Source organism: Scyliorhinus torazame, chromosome 15, assembly GCF_047496885.1.
Source record: "Scyliorhinus torazame isolate Kashiwa2021f chromosome 15, sScyTor2.1, whole genome shotgun sequence".
In the NCBI taxonomy this organism is placed as follows: domain Eukaryota; kingdom Metazoa; phylum Chordata; class Chondrichthyes; order Carcharhiniformes; family Scyliorhinidae; genus Scyliorhinus; species Scyliorhinus torazame.
Genome location: NC_092721.1, coordinates 12,038,320 through 12,053,502, shown reverse-complemented (window position 1 = coordinate 12,053,502; position 15,183 = coordinate 12,038,320). Strand labels below are relative to the sequence as shown.

Genomic DNA, 15,183 nt, shown 5'->3' with positions numbered 1-15,183 from the left:
GCAGTCAAGGGCATTCAGCCTCTGATCTCCGGGTAAGCGTTCTCCAAGGCGGCCTTCGGGACGCGCGACAACGCAGAATCGCCGAGCAGAAACTTATAGCCAAGTTCCGCACACATGAGTGCGGCCTCAACCGGGACCTGGGATTCATGTCGCATTACATTCATCCCCCACCATCTGGCCTGCGAAATCCTACCAACTGTCCTGGCTTGATACAATTCACACCTCTTTAACCTGGGGTTACCCCATCTCTGGATCTGTAAAGATTTAATCACCTGCTAATGCTCGCATTCCAAGCATTGTCTGGCATCTTTGAATTTGTCTATATACATGTTTCTGGAACATACCTCTTCATTCACCTGAGGAAGGAGCAGCGCTCCGAAAGCTAGTGATGTCGAAACAAACCTGTTGGACATTAATCTGGTGTTGTAAGACTTCTCTTGTGGAGCCCATGGATTGGATTCAATTTGCATTTGAATTGGTTTTTGGAGCAAGCAATGAGATGGATTATGGGCTTGCCCTGTCCATTCTGTGCATTGGCTTTGTAACTTTAAGAATAGAGTGGGAAAAAAAATCCAAGGGAGTACAAACCTAGTCTGTGCACCCTGGTGCCTTGCACTGGAAGCACTTGTCTAAAGGGGCTCCACACAGCTGTAACGCTACTTCTACCCCTTAGTATTCCGGCCCTCTTGACACAAATTAGCCTTTTAGCCTTTCACTTGGGTCAGTGTGTATATTAGTAGAGCTGGTTGTGACTGTAAACCTGCCGGTTTCGGCTGGCCTGGATAGGATTGTCTTTCTGTTTGGTAACCTGAGCTTTGCTCAGTGGAGGTAAACAAGCTTGAGTGACTGTAAAAACGTGAATCGGCCGTGACGTAGTCAGATGCCAAACTGGGCAGGAATAACACATTCGTCTCCCAATGGCCTGTAGTTGCCTAACTTGTCACTAAACTGTCACTGCCAGCAATTTCTCATTTTCCCCCCCCATGGATCTCAAAACAACCTCTGTATTTATATGTGATGGATCCCAAAGGTAGCTGATTACGTTAAATACTCAACACTTTGGAACAGATAATAGGTTACTACGTAGAGGTTTTAAACTGTTGTACTGTTTGAACTTTGCTTGTTTTGTATGAATCAGTGTTTTGATGGAGATTGCAAATTACCTAAACCTTTTCTGTAAAGGTGTCACAATGGTTGGCACTGCTGTATCAGCGCCAGGGTTCAATTCCAGCTTGGGTTACTGTCTGTGCAAAGTCTGCACTTTCTCCCTGTGACTGCGTGGGTTTCCTCTGGGTGCTCTGGTTTCCTTCCACAGTCCAAAGATGTGCAGATTGGCCATGGCCACTGGGCAGGATTACGGGGATAGGATGGGGGAAGTGGGCCTATGCAGAGTGCTCTTTCGGAGGGTTGGTGCAGACTTGATGGAGCGAATGGCCTCCTGCACTGTAGGGATTCCATGGATTCTAGATCAGATGTGAATCAGATCAGCATTGCTCTGACGCAGGTGCTGATGACATCAGGTTTTACCCCTCTTACTGAGGGATGCCATCAACGTCTACCCATTGACACAGTTGCCAAATGGACATCCCACCACTCCCGAGCCTTGCTCCAGAGCCTCAACACACTATGTAAGTCTTAACCTTGACATTTGAGGCCAGTAGTGCCCATTTGATCTTTATAACTTGAAAAAAACGTATATGACATACCCACATTAACTCGTTCTCAATTATATTTTCTTACCTTCCCAATGGGAAGTGACCTTGGACTTGTTCCTCAATTTAATATTGGGAATTGTACTTGTGGTGAATTGTTACCTTGCAGTTTCATTACCATCATCTTGAGCCTTTGTATTGGCACAAAAATGTACGCCAGCATTATCATTTAGCTTGAGCTTGTGAAGAAGGCGTTTTAAACTTTCCCCGGTCGCAAAAGCATTGCCGTGTGTGCTGCAAAGATGGTTAACCATTTCACAAATGCTTCCTTGTCTCTTTGGAGAAATAAAATCATGTTTTGTCACTATTGAAGTGGAATTGGGGGCAATTTGGGGAGGCGGGAGGTGCAATTTTCTATAGGGTGGAGGGTGAGGGAGAAAGAATAGCCTCTCTCAGGATGGAGGAGCGATGAATTCTACTCTGCCAATTGTTTTATTCAGATTTTCTCTTGGCATAATCTTTGCGGAGGAGGTGATAACTTGTCCTGTGTTAAAAGTGGTACAAATGAATTACCTGTAATGTGGATTCAGCAACTTTGTGCCTTCATTTCATTTCTATATCTGTACAAAGATCCCTGTTTCACTGGGGTAACTTTCAGTTAGTATCGGCTCAAACTATTATTCAATATAGCTAGATTCAAAATATTAGATCCTCTTGGCGAGTTTTACAAAGTTGTGATAAATAAGAGTTTTTCTGAATGTGTGACTTTATAAGCCTTTTTTAAAGACTCTTAACGGTGAGCGTGTGTATGAAGTGAAAATTTTAGTGCATGTCTATATCGTCTGATCTGTTTCTGTTATTCAGGAAGCCTACGAGAATATCCCTGGCCAATCGAAGGTCACGTTTCTCTTGCAAGCACTCCGGAATACAACAGCTGCAGAAGAGGTAATTGTCAAAATCTTTGCTTTCCCTTCAGTCCAGCATTGACAAGCTCACGGGGAATGAGTAGTGTTAAAGATAGAGCCGGTTAGTGGAGGATGAGTGTCCAAAACCTGTTTCGAGGTCTCGGGCTGCACAAAAGGGATTGAATAGGGATTCTGAAACTATATCTGATAATGAGCAGAGGTCTGACTCTGTTCCATGCTAAACAAATGTTTATCAGCCTCGATGTATGATGTTTAAATTTTAGATACATCTGAATAAACCCAATTATAATCATCTTTATTATTGCCACAAGTAGGCTTACATTACCACTGCAATGAAGTTACTGTGAAAATCCTCGAGTCGCCACACTTCGGCACCTGTTCGGGTACACAGGCAGAATTCAGAATGTCCAATTCACCTAATAAGCACGTCTTTCAGGACTTGTGGGAGGACACCGGAGCACCCGGAGGAAACCCACGCAGACACTGGGAGAATGTGCAGACCCCGCACAGACCGTGACCCAAGCCGGGAATCGAACCTGGGACAATGCTAACCTCTGTGCTACTGTGTCGCCCATTGCTTGTACTAATATTAATGGAATATATGACAAGGCGCAATGTTTAACCTACATCATAAAACACCAAGCCTCATGGTGATAGTAAGGCAGGTGACCTAAAACCTGCTAAAAGAGAGTGGTTTAAAGGGGTATCATAAATGAGGAGAGAGAGAGATAGGCAAAGAGGCTTCAAGAGGGAATCCCAGAACTTTGGGATCTGAGCATCTGGTTATTTTTCAATGGAGTTGGGATGGTGCACAGGCAATTCCTCCGGAACACATCGTTTGGTGGGGCAGTTGTGTCGCTGAAGGCAAGTTGAGATGACTGCTTTGGGTAGGTAGGAATACAACCACCCCCCCCCCCCCCCCCCCCCCCCCCCCAAACAAACCTCCTTAAAGAAATCCGGAATCCCGTGAGGTCGCTCACCCACACTCAGCGGCTTCGAGTCCCGCCACCCCACCAAACTCCGTCTCCAGGCTATCAGGGAGGCAAAGGCCAAAGCATCTGCCCCTCGGACCCCCGGATCTTCCGCGCCCCAAATATCGCCACCTCTGGTCTCGGGGCCCTTCTCCACACCCAACATCTTGAACATCACGTCCAAGAACTCCTGCCAGGACTTCCTGAATCTTGGACATGCCCAGAAAGTTTCAGACCTGCAGGTACCTAAAGCCGTTCCTCCTCCAGGTCCTCTATTTTGTAGATTTGCCCCTGATGCACGATCAATGACCACTGAAGCGAGGTTGCAGTCCAACTGAAGGCTTTAATAAGCTAGATGTTTCCCCCAACAGCTCAGGTACAGAATGAAGGCTGCTGGGGCAGCACGGGCTCTTATACCCTGCCTTGCAGGGCGGAGCTACCATACAGCTTGGCCAATAGGAAACATACAATATCTACCAATGGTGTTCCAGCATTACCAGGTACCGTAATACCTCCACAGACTACCACATTCACCCCCTGTTAAAAAAGAGTCCGGCGGGGGTGGTGGCCTGAACGTGGTAGAAATTATAGTTATGGAGGTACCGTAATACCTCTGTACAGCGTTTTGTAAACTATTTACAATTCTATTTACTATTTACAATTTATGATTCATAATTAACTATACACTTTAAAATGAAGCAATTAGTCGATCGGGGGCCCTGGTTGTCCTCTGTGATCGTCGAAGCTTCGGTGGTGATTCCGGTGGAGGCTCGGGGGTCTGTGACTCCGGGAGCGTGGCCTCGATCTCTGTGGCAGCTTCGACACCCCTAGACGGCGCTGGTGGAGAAAACTGTTGACCTGGGAAGGAGTGTCTGCGGGGTGCATCGGTGGGTGGGGGGGCCTAGACGGGGCCGGCGGAAGGACCGGTCCTCCTGTAAGGTCCACTGGTGGGAGGGAGGGTGGGACTGCTGGCTGGGGTGTGTGGGGGGGCTCTGGTGGGCACCAGGTCTTGTAGGGAGACCGTATCTTGTTGGCCGTCGGGGTACGCCACGTAGGCATACTGGGGGTTAGTGTGGGGAAGATGGGCCCTCTCGACCAACGGGTCTGACTTGTGCGCCCGCACGTGTTTTCAGAGCAGGATGGGTCCGGGAGCTGCCAGCCAGGTCGGGAGCGAGGTCCCAGAGGAGGACTTCCTGGGGAAGACGAGGAGACGTTCGTGAGGTGTTTGGTTGGTTGTGGTACAAAGCAGTGACCGGATGAAATGGAGGGCATCCGGGAGGACTTCTTGCCAGCGGGAGACTGGGAGATTCCTGGACCGTAGGGGCAGTAGGACGGTCTTCCAGACCGTTCTGTTCTCCCTCTCTACCTGTCCGTTACCCCGGGGGTTGTAACTGGTCATCCTGCTCGAGGCGATGCCCTTGCTGAGCAGGAATTGACTCAGTTCGTCGCTCATAAAGGAGGACCCCCTATCACTATGTAAGCGGGGAACCCGAACAGTGCAAAGATGCTATGGAGGGCCTTGATGACGGTGGTTGAGGTCATGTCGGGGCAGGGGATGGCGAATGGGAACCGGGAGTACTCGTCAATGGCGTTCAGGAAGTACGTGGAGGGGAGGGGGCCTTTGAAGTCCATGCTGAGGCGTTCAAAGGGACTGGAAGCCTTTATCAGGTGCGCTTTCTCTGGCTGGTAGAAGTGCGGTTTGCACTCCACTCAGATTTGGCAGTCCCTGGTGGCTATCCTGACCACCTCAATGGAGTAGGGCAGGTTGCGGGTCTTGATAAAGTGGGAAAAGCGAGTGACCCCCCGCGTGGCAGAGGTCCTCGTGGAGGGCTCCGAGGCGATCCACTTATGCGTTGGCACATGTGCCGTGGGACAGGGCATCAGGAGGCTCATTTAGCTTCCCGGGACGTTACAAGATCTCGTAGTTGTAGGTGGAGAGTTCGATCCTCCACAGCAAGATCTTATCGTTTTTTATCTTGCTCCGCTGTGTATTATCGTACATGAAAGCAACCGACCATTGGTCAGTGAGGAGAGTGAATCTCCTGCCGGCCAGGTAATGCCTCCAGTGTCGCACAGCTTCTACTATTGCCTGGGCCTCCTTTTCGACTGAGGAGTGGTGAATTTCGGAGGCATGGAGGGTACGAGAGAAGAAGGCCACGGGTCTGCCCGCTTGGTTGAGGGTGGCGGCCAGAGCTACGTCAGACGTGTCGTTCTCGACCTGGAAGGGGACGGACTCGTCGATGGCGTGCATCGTGACCTTTGCAATGTCTGCTTTGATGCGGCTGAAGGCCTGGCGGGCCTCTATCGACGGGGAAAACTGTGGATTGGATCAGGGGACGGGCCTTGTCGCATATTTGGGGACCCACTGGGCATAGTAAGAGAGAACCCCTAGGCAGCGCTTTAGGGCCTTAGAGCAGTGAGGGAGGGGGAACTCCATAAGGGGGCGCATGCATTCAGGGTCGGGGCCTATAACTCCATTTCGCACTACGTAGCCGAGGATGGCTAGGCGGTCGGCGCTAAACACTCATTTATCCTTGTTGTATGTAAGGTTAAGGATCTTTGCGGTCTGGAGGAATTTTCGGTTGGTGCCGTGGTCCTGTTGGTCGTGGCCGCAGATGGTGACATTATCGAGATACGGGAATGTTGCCCGTAAACCGTACCGGTCAACCATTCGGTCCATCTCGTGCTGGAAGACTGAGACCATATTGGTGACACCGAAGGGAACCCTTAAGAAGTGATAGAGCCGCCCGTCTGCCTCGAAGGCAGTGTATTTGAGGTCACTAGTGCGGATGGGGAGCTGGTGGTAGGCGGACTTGAGATCCACCGTGGAGAAGACCTTGTAATACGTGATCCTGTTTACCAGGTCGGATACGCGGGGGAGAGGGTACGCGTCCAGCTGCGTAAACCTGTTGATGGTCTGACTGTAGTCGATGACCATTCTATGCTTCTCCCCGGTCTTTGCCACCACTACGTGAGCTCTCCAGGGACTGTTGCTAGCTTCAATGACTCCTTCCCTCAGTAGCCTTTGGACCTCTGACCTAATAAAGATCCGATCCTGGGCACTGTACCGTCTGCTCCTGGTGGCGACGGGTTTGCAATCCGGGGTACGGTTCGCAAACCGGGAAGGCGGATTGACCTTGAGGGTCGCGAGGCCGCAGATAGTGAGGGGGGTATAGGGCCGCCAAATTTGAAAGTTAGACTTTGGAGATTACACTGGAAGTCTAACCCAAGGAGTGTGGCCGCGCAGAGGTGGGGAAGGATGTAGAGCCGGTAATTTTTAAACTCCCTTCCCTGGACTGAATGCTACACAACCCCTTTATCTCTACTAAGTGGGAACCGGAGGCCAGGGAGATTTTTTGATTAACGGGGTGGACGAGGAGAGAATAGCGCCTTACCGTGTCGGGGTGTATGAAGCTCTCCATGCTCCCAGAGTCGATTAAGCAGGACGTCTCGTGCCCGTTGATTAGTACTGTTGTTGTAGCAGTTGAGAGAGTTCGAGGCCGGGACTGATCCAGGGTCACCGAGGCTAATCTCAGCAGTTGAGTGTTTGCTTCGGGCGCTGTGCGGTCAGCTGAGCTGGGAGTCCATCCAAGATGGCAGCTCCCATTGGTCGCACATGGCTGGGGGTGCACAAAATGGCGGCATCCGTCCAGCGAACGTGGCGTCCACGGGACAAGATGGCAGCGCCCGGGGCCCGCACGTGGCCCTGGAGTAGGAAGATGGCAGCGCCCGCTGGCCGCACGGGGACCGTGGAGAGGTTTGTGGTGGCGGTCCGCCCCGCGGGAGACCGCAGCGACTGCACGGGCCTGGCATATCACCACAAAGTGGCCCTTTTTACCGCTTCCCTTGCAGCCGGGCAGCGCTGCCGGGGGTGCTTGGCCAGCCCGCAAAAGTAGGGGCCCCCCCGGGGTTGCCAGGCCGCTTTGCAGCACAAGCTTGGGGGGGGGAGATGGGGGGTGTCCCCGGAGTCGGCTGCGGAGGGGTTCCACACTGCCCAGGGGGCTGCCGCGCAGTCGGGAACGTAAGCGCGGGCGTTTCTGGAGGCCACATCCAGGAAACCTGCATGGGCCGTGCCTCCTTGAGGCCTACGGTGTCTTTTTCCAGCAATCGCTGGCGGATTTGGGAGCACCGCATACCTGCCACGAAAGCGTCCCGGATCAAGAGTTCTGTGTGGTCGCTCGCTGAATCTTGCGGGCATCTGCAGTTTCTCCCCAACACCAGGAGCGCACTGTAAAATTCTTCCAGTGATTTCCCCAGGGATTTGTCGCCTCGTTGCTAGCAGATGTCGGGCGTAGACTTGGTTTACCGGGCGAATATAATGTCCTTTTAGCAGCTCTATTGCTGCATCGAAGTCTTCCGCGTCCTCGATGAGGGTGTAAATTTCCGGGCTCACCCTCTAGTGCAGGACTTGCATTTTCTGTTCTCCCGTGGGTGTGTTTTCGGCCGTTCCGAGATATCCTTTAAAACAAGCCAGCCAGTGCTTGAAGATTGCCGCTGAGTTCGCCGCGTGGGGGCTGAGTTGCAGGCACTCCGGCTTGATTCGGAGCTCCATCCTTTTAAATCTAGCTTATTAAATTGATGCACGATCAATGACCACTAAAGCGAGGTTGGGTCCAACTGAAGGCTTTAATAAGCTAGATGTTTCCCCCAGCAGCTCAGGTACAAAATGAAGGCTGTTGGGGCGGCACGGGCTCTTATACCCCGCCTTGCAGGGCGGAGCTACCATACAGCTTGACCAATAGGAAACATACAATATCTACCAATGGTGTTCCAGCATTACCAGGTACCGTAATACCTCTACACAGACTACCCCCCCCCCCCTGTAAACAGATTGCCAAATCGCTTAAACCCTGCTGGCCGCCGTCCCCGAAAATTTGCATCCAGCTCCCCCAGCGCAAACCTATGGTTATCGCGGATCGGTGCCAACACCAAGGCACCCTACAGCCCCAAGTGCTCCCTTAACTGCTCCCACACCCTTAGGGCTGACACCACCACTGGGCTCACGGAGTATCTGGCCGGCGGAGGCGTCGACAACAAAGCTCTTCATGTTCCCGAACATGATGCCGCCTCCATCCGACACCACACTGACCCCACTGCCCATTTCCTAACCAAGGGCGGCAGGTTGGCACAGTGGTTAGCCCTGTCGCTTCACAAGATGGGGGCAGACTTCTATAAAATGCCTCTAACATGCCATTCACCCCCTCCAGGTCCATCACCACCGTACCCTTATCATCCCTCACTCTGCCAATCTCCCTCGCCGCCTTGGCTGGTGGGCCGGCATCCTGCTCGCTTGCCTTTGCCTACATTTCCTCGGGGCATCCTGAAGACCATGTCTCTTTTTCTTTTCAGCATAGCTCCTGATGCTTTCCTGCCACTTTGCTCAGAGACCCTTCAGCAGCAAATTCCTGACTTTGTAGTTTTGCCTGGCACGTGTGTTTCTGTGAACTTAGGGGTGAGATTTGAGTAGAATTGGTGGAACAGAAATGGAAAGGACATTTATTCCACTGGGAAGAGCAAAAAGCTACCCATAAAAATCGTTGCTGAGGGTGAGACAGTAGCGTAGTGGTATTGTCCCTGGACTAGTAGTCTAAAGGGGTCAGAGTTGAAATCCCACCATGGCAGCTGGTGGAATTTAAATTCAATCAATTGAAATTGAAAGCCAGTAACAGTAACCATAGCACTGTCGTCTGATTCACCCAGTAGAAATACAAGTGATTTTATACGATGTGGGTATCGCTGATTAGGCCAGCATTTATTGTCCATTCCTAATTGCGCTTGAGAAGATGGTAGTGAACTGCCTTCCTGAACCGCTGCGTGAGGTGTGGGTATGCCCACAGTGCTGTTAGGGAGGGAGTTCCAGGATTTTGACCCAGTGGCCGTGAAGGAGCGGCGATATATTTCCTAGTCAGGCTGATATGCGGCTTGGAAGGCAACTTGCAGCTGGTTGAATTCCCATGCATTGCTGCCCTTCTCCTTCTAGGTGGTAGCGGTCGCTGGTTGGAAGGTGCTGTCGAAAGAGCCTTGGTGAATTGCTACAGAACAGCTTGCAGATGGCACACTAATGACCCTTAGGCAAAGAAATCTGCTGTTCCTCGCTGCTCTGACCCACAGCAAGAGTGGTTGACTCTTAACTGCCCTCTGAAATAGCCCAGTAGGCACCTCTGTCCAAGGGCAGTTAGCATGGGCAAAAAATGCTGGCCTTGCCAGTGATGTCCACTTCCCATGACAGAATAAAAAAATCACATTTGTCTTCTGCAAAATTAATTCCTATAATTCAGCAGCAGTTTTCATTTTTGGGTACACTCAAACTGTTCATTCTGTATGCAAAACCTCCATGTGACAAGACTGCACTCCATTCCATGCGTGTTAATATTTTGTCAAAATGTCTTGATGTGGGAAATGGAACAATTCATTCCTGGGTACAGGGCATTGTACTGTGCGCATAATTGTGTAGTGCCTAAATCTGCTGTATCTGTTAGTGTGCACTCAGAAAAGAAATGTTTTAATTCCCCAACATGTATTGCCTTCATTCGAAGCATAAAAAGCCTGGTATTCTTGTGGGAATCACTGTGCATAGGTAACGTCTTTGTATCCTTGTAAGATTATGAAGATAGTAGTAAATAAGGAACCACTGTTTCCACTGTAACAGGGTCTGTAACCAGTGGACACTATAAGGCAAAGTGACCAGAGAGGAGATGTGTGACTTTTTATTGCACAACGAGCTATGATACCTGAAAGTGTAAAAGCAGCAGATTTAGTAATAACATTCAAAAGGGAATTAAATATATCCTGAAAAAACAAACCTTTTTCAAGGGATATGTGGAACGGGACAGGGGATTAATTGGATAACTTCCCCAAGAATAGAAAAGATGGGCCAAATGGAATCATTCCATGCTGTGTGGATCTATGATCAGCTGAAACTTCTAAAAAGGTCCCAATGATCTTTCACCTTAAGAGGGCGTTAATTGCATTTCTCTTTATTTGCAGGTTAGACAGATGGCTGCTGTTTTAATGCGGCGAATGCTGTCTGCTTCTTTCGATGAGGTATTCCCAAGCCTAACCCCTGAAATACAAAATGCGGTTAAAGATGAGCTACTCCTTGGTATCCAGATGGAGGGGTCATCGAACATCAGGAAGAAGACCTGTGACATTGCAGCAGAGCTCTCTAGAAATCTGATTGGTCAGTAACTTGTGTGATTTCCTTGATTATAACAAAGAACAAAGAAAAGTACAGCACAGGAACAGGCCCTTCGGCCCTCCAAGCCCGTGCCGACCATGCTGCCCGTCTAAACTAAAATCTTCTACACTTTCTGGGTCCGTATCCCTCTATTCCCATCCTATTCATGTAAACGGAGCTTTGGTGTTTCGTAGTAGTGAATTTTCACAGCTATGGCATTTTGCTGAAACTTTTATTAAAGTGGAAATTCCAGTATTTAACTGGAGTGCATTCGATGCATCCGTTTCTCTTCTGTTTCCCCTCGTGCCCTGTGTGCGGGTTAGAAAATTAGATTGGGATCTGTGATATGTATTGTAGTTTATAAGATGCCAAAGCTGCTTGCCTTTGAACTATTCGACCAAATGTATTGTTGCCCAAACCAATTCTAACTGCAGCAGAGAGTGATTGCAGTGACGAAATCTCTACTTAGCGGAGCCATTAAAAATTAATCCAAACACGTGTATTGCTTTAGTGTCAACTGTCGCTCAGTTGGTAGCACACTTGCCTCTGAATTACATGATTTTGGGCTATTCTAGAGCTCAAAAATCAAAGCTGACGTTCCAGTACAGTACTGAGGGAGTGCTGCAATGGAAGGTGTCTGTCAGATGACCCATCTGCTTTTTGGGTAGATGTCAAAGATCCCACAACACTATTTTGAAGACCAACAGGAGTTATAGCCAGTGTCCTGGGCAATATTTGTCCCTCAATCAACATCACATAAAACAGGTGATTTGGTCATTATCACATTGCTGTTTGCTGCCGTGCTGGGTGCAAATTAGCTGCTGTGTTTCCTCCATTACGACAGTACCTACACTTCAATATGTACTTCATTGGGTGTAAAATGAAATGAACCTGTCTGATGATCATTAACGGCACTTGATTGTTGCAAGTTTTTTTCCTTTACACTATCTTATTTAACAATTGTACTGGTAATGTAATTACCATACAAGGGTAATAATGGTGGTAAAATACATGGGCATTTCATAATCAAATATGGGTACACTAATGGGCAGTGAAGGCTCGGAAATGGAAAATGGCCACATGGGTGTTTAGCTCAAAGGTTCCAGGTACCTGTGAACCCCAACATGCCAGTAGCTTGAGCAGAGAGGGGGAAATTGGGGGTTCTAGAACCTGAGCCCCCTTTCCGTAGTGATGGCATTCGATACCTTGCAGTCACTTTGAGCAATATCATTAAAAATGAAGCCATCCTGAGATAAACCTACATCTGGTAACTTAGCTGACAGGAGTTGCTGAGAAGGGTGACGGTGGTTTGCACTGCTGCCTCACAGCCAGGGGCCTGGGTTCGATTCTGACCTAGGGTGACTGTGCAGACTTTCTCCCCATTCCTGCGTGGGTTTTCTCCAGGTTCCTATGTTTCCTCCTGCAGTTCACGGACGTGCAGGTTAGGTGGATTGGCCATGCAAAACTGCCTCTTTAGTGTCCAAAGATGGGCCGGTTAGGGGGATTGGCTATGTGAAATTGTCCCTTTAATGTCCAAAGATGTGCAGGTTAGGTGGATTGGCCATGCGAAATAGCCCCTTTAATGTCCAAAGATGTGCAGGTTAGGTGTGGTTACGGGGTAGGGCGGTGGAGTGGGTCTAGGTAGGGAGCTCTTTCACAGGGTTAGTGCAGACTTGAATGGCTGAGTGGCCTCCTGCACTGAATTCTATGGTTCTAAGATGTTTCCTAGTTAGGTGCAATCGATACAAGATAGTCACCAAAATATCCCTTTGGAATTTGAGAAATTTCTATGCTCAGAATGTGAAACTCCTTAAGTTGTTAAGGTGCATGAGAGAAAGGAATAGAAGGATATGTTGATAGAATTAGGGTCAGAGGGGGCCTGTCGAATTGTTGGGTCGGATGGCCTCTTTTTGCATAATAGATTCCATATATTCAACCTTTCATTCAGATGCCAGAGCCACTTTCTAAGCTGTCCAGCCAAAGTGAATGTCTAACCTAAAAATATTCCTCCAGTATTAATGCAGGCTGAAGATGTTGCTTATTTATATTTATATCCAGATGATGATGGCAACAACCAGTGGCCCGAAATTTTGAAGTTTCTCTTTGAATCCGTCAGCTCACAGAACGTGGCATTGCGTGAAGCTGCTCTGCACATTTTCTGGTAAGTCGTCCATTCCCCCCCCCCCCCCCCAGTTAAATTTCACCTAGCCGACCGGGTGAGGCTGAAGCAGAACGGGATGAGAAAAATCCCAGAATTGGCCCCAGTGAGTAAGTGACATGCAGCCGCAAATCCTCCAGTTCTTAATGTCTTCCCAGCTCTCATTTCCATGGCAAAGAATCTTAAAAACCTGCAGCGCTGAGGTCATGCTGCCACCTGTGCCAGGTATTCAAAAAAAAAAATCTTTCAAAAGAAAAATGTTGTTCCCCTGCCCTTCTCCATTGCCCTGCATTTATTTCCCCTTTAGATGTTTATCCAGTTCCCTTTTGGAAGTTGTATTTAATGTCCTTCCCACTACCCTTTCAAGTTCCAGATTATAACTGCAGGCGGCTGCTGACTCGATGGGCCGAATGGCCTCCTTCTGCACTGTAAATTCTATGAACTCTCCTGTGCTTGTTTTGCCAACTATCTTTAAAGCTGTCTGCTGGTGCGCGACCCACCCACTATTGGAAGTAGTTTCCCCTTATTCGCTCTCTCAAAACTCTTAACTTTTAAGCAGCACTTCTGTTAAATCTTCCCGTAACATTCTGTGTGTTAAGGACAACAACCCCAGTGTCTCTAGTCTGGGAGTGATTGACGTCCCACTGGCCCCTCCAGTGTAGTCCTGGGGGAATGAGTGCTGCATCAGTGAGACATAGACCACACGTTTGCCTGGTCTCTAGGCGGATGTAAAAGATCCAGTGGCATAATTCAAAGAAGAGCAGGTGCGTTCTCCTCGGTGTTCCACCCAATATTTATCCCTTAAGATTGCTAAAACTGGTGATCTGTCCGTAATCTGCTAGTTGTGTGACTTCCTGTGCACAACAGTGCTGCTGTGCTTCACTGCATGAAGAAATATCCCAGAATTGGCCCCAGTGAGCAAAGAGGCAAAAGTCTTTGCAGGGCAGCATGGTGGCGCAGTGTTTAGCACTGCTGCCTCATGGCACTCAGGTCCCAGGTTCTATCCCGCCTCCGGGTCACTGTCTTTGTGGAGTTTGCACATTCTCTTTGTGTTTGAGTGGATTTCGGCCCCACAACCAAAGATGTGCAGGGTAGGTCGATTGGCCACGCTAAATTGTCCCTTAATTGGAAAAAATGAATTGGGTACGCTTAAAATGTTGCTGGGGAAGCACTTTGGGATATTTTATGAATGTGAAAGGTGATATGTAAATGCAAGTCGATTCTTTAAGCTTGCACCACTGGTCCTGGATCGGTAGATGCTGGCTGACCCTTCTATCTGTGGTTTAAAAGAATAATAAATTTAGAGTACCCAATTCTTCTTTTCCCAAGTAAGGGGCAATTTTGTGTGGCCAATCCACCTGCCCTACAAATCTTTGGGTTGTGGGGGTGAGACCCACGCAGACATGGGGAGAATATGCAAACTCCACACGGACAGTGACCCGGGGCTGTGAGGCAGCAGTGCTAACCACTATGCCACCATGCCGCCCAACCTTCTATCCGTGATAATCGCTGGGAGAGACATATTGATGCAAATAATATGACTCTTTACTGCTGCTTTGCAAATGGAATTTGTGTCGGTTCAGAACGAGCAGGTGGTGTAACTGCAGCAGCTCTCGTCTGTCTCACGTTGTGGGAGGCTGCTATTTATGTGGAAAACCTCTGCCACGTTGGAACAAGAGAAGCTATTCGACAATCTTGCTCATTACTTTTATAAGTGGATGCGTTCGTTGTGGAAATCTGGAACATTTTCCTCAAATCAAAACCGATTGAAGGGGCGATGACCCAAATGGTGCGCGAGCTGCTCGATATTTCCGCATTTATAAAAAAAAAAAAGTTTAGATTTCCAGCGTTTTACCTTTTATTGGGCAAGTGAGTAACGGGCTATGGATCCAAGATGGGTAACTGGAGTTGAGATACAGATCAATCCTGGCCTAATTGAATGAGTGGTGGGACTGGCTTGAGGGGCTGAATGGTCTTCTGTTCCTATATTACATGTGTTCCACGTGGTCAATGTGACTGGGAGAAAAAATGCTTGATCAAAGCCCTCTTGAGTAAAGCTGATACTTTGCAGATTTATTTTCCTTAATTCTTTCATGGGTTGCGGGTGTTGCTGGCCACGCCAGCATTGTTTTGCTCATTCCTAATTGCCCTTGAACCGGAGTGGCTTGTCAAGCCATTTCAGAGGGGAGGTTTTCTGGAGTCGGATGTAGGCCAGACCGGATAAGGACGGCAGATTTCCTTTCCCAAAATACAGAAGTGAAGCGGGTCGATTTTTCCAACAGTTGACAATGGATTCATG

General features: G+C 48.9%; 1 protein-coding gene across 2 annotated transcripts in view; it reads left to right on the top strand.

Annotated features, from left to right (window-relative positions):
• The window catches only part of kpnb3 (karyopherin (importin) beta 3), a 75,374-nt gene that overhangs the window by 17,633 nt on the left and 42,558 nt on the right, over window positions 1-15,183 (top strand). For both annotated transcript variants that reach the window (XM_072476102.1, XM_072476101.1), the window contains exons 2-4: window positions 2,517-2,597; window positions 10,537-10,729; window positions 12,785-12,887. In XM_072476102.1, the coding sequence (XP_072332203.1) occupies window positions 2,517-2,597; window positions 10,537-10,729; window positions 12,785-12,887 (377 nt within the window). The remainder of the gene's footprint in view (window positions 1-2,516; window positions 2,598-10,536; window positions 10,730-12,784; window positions 12,888-15,183) is intronic.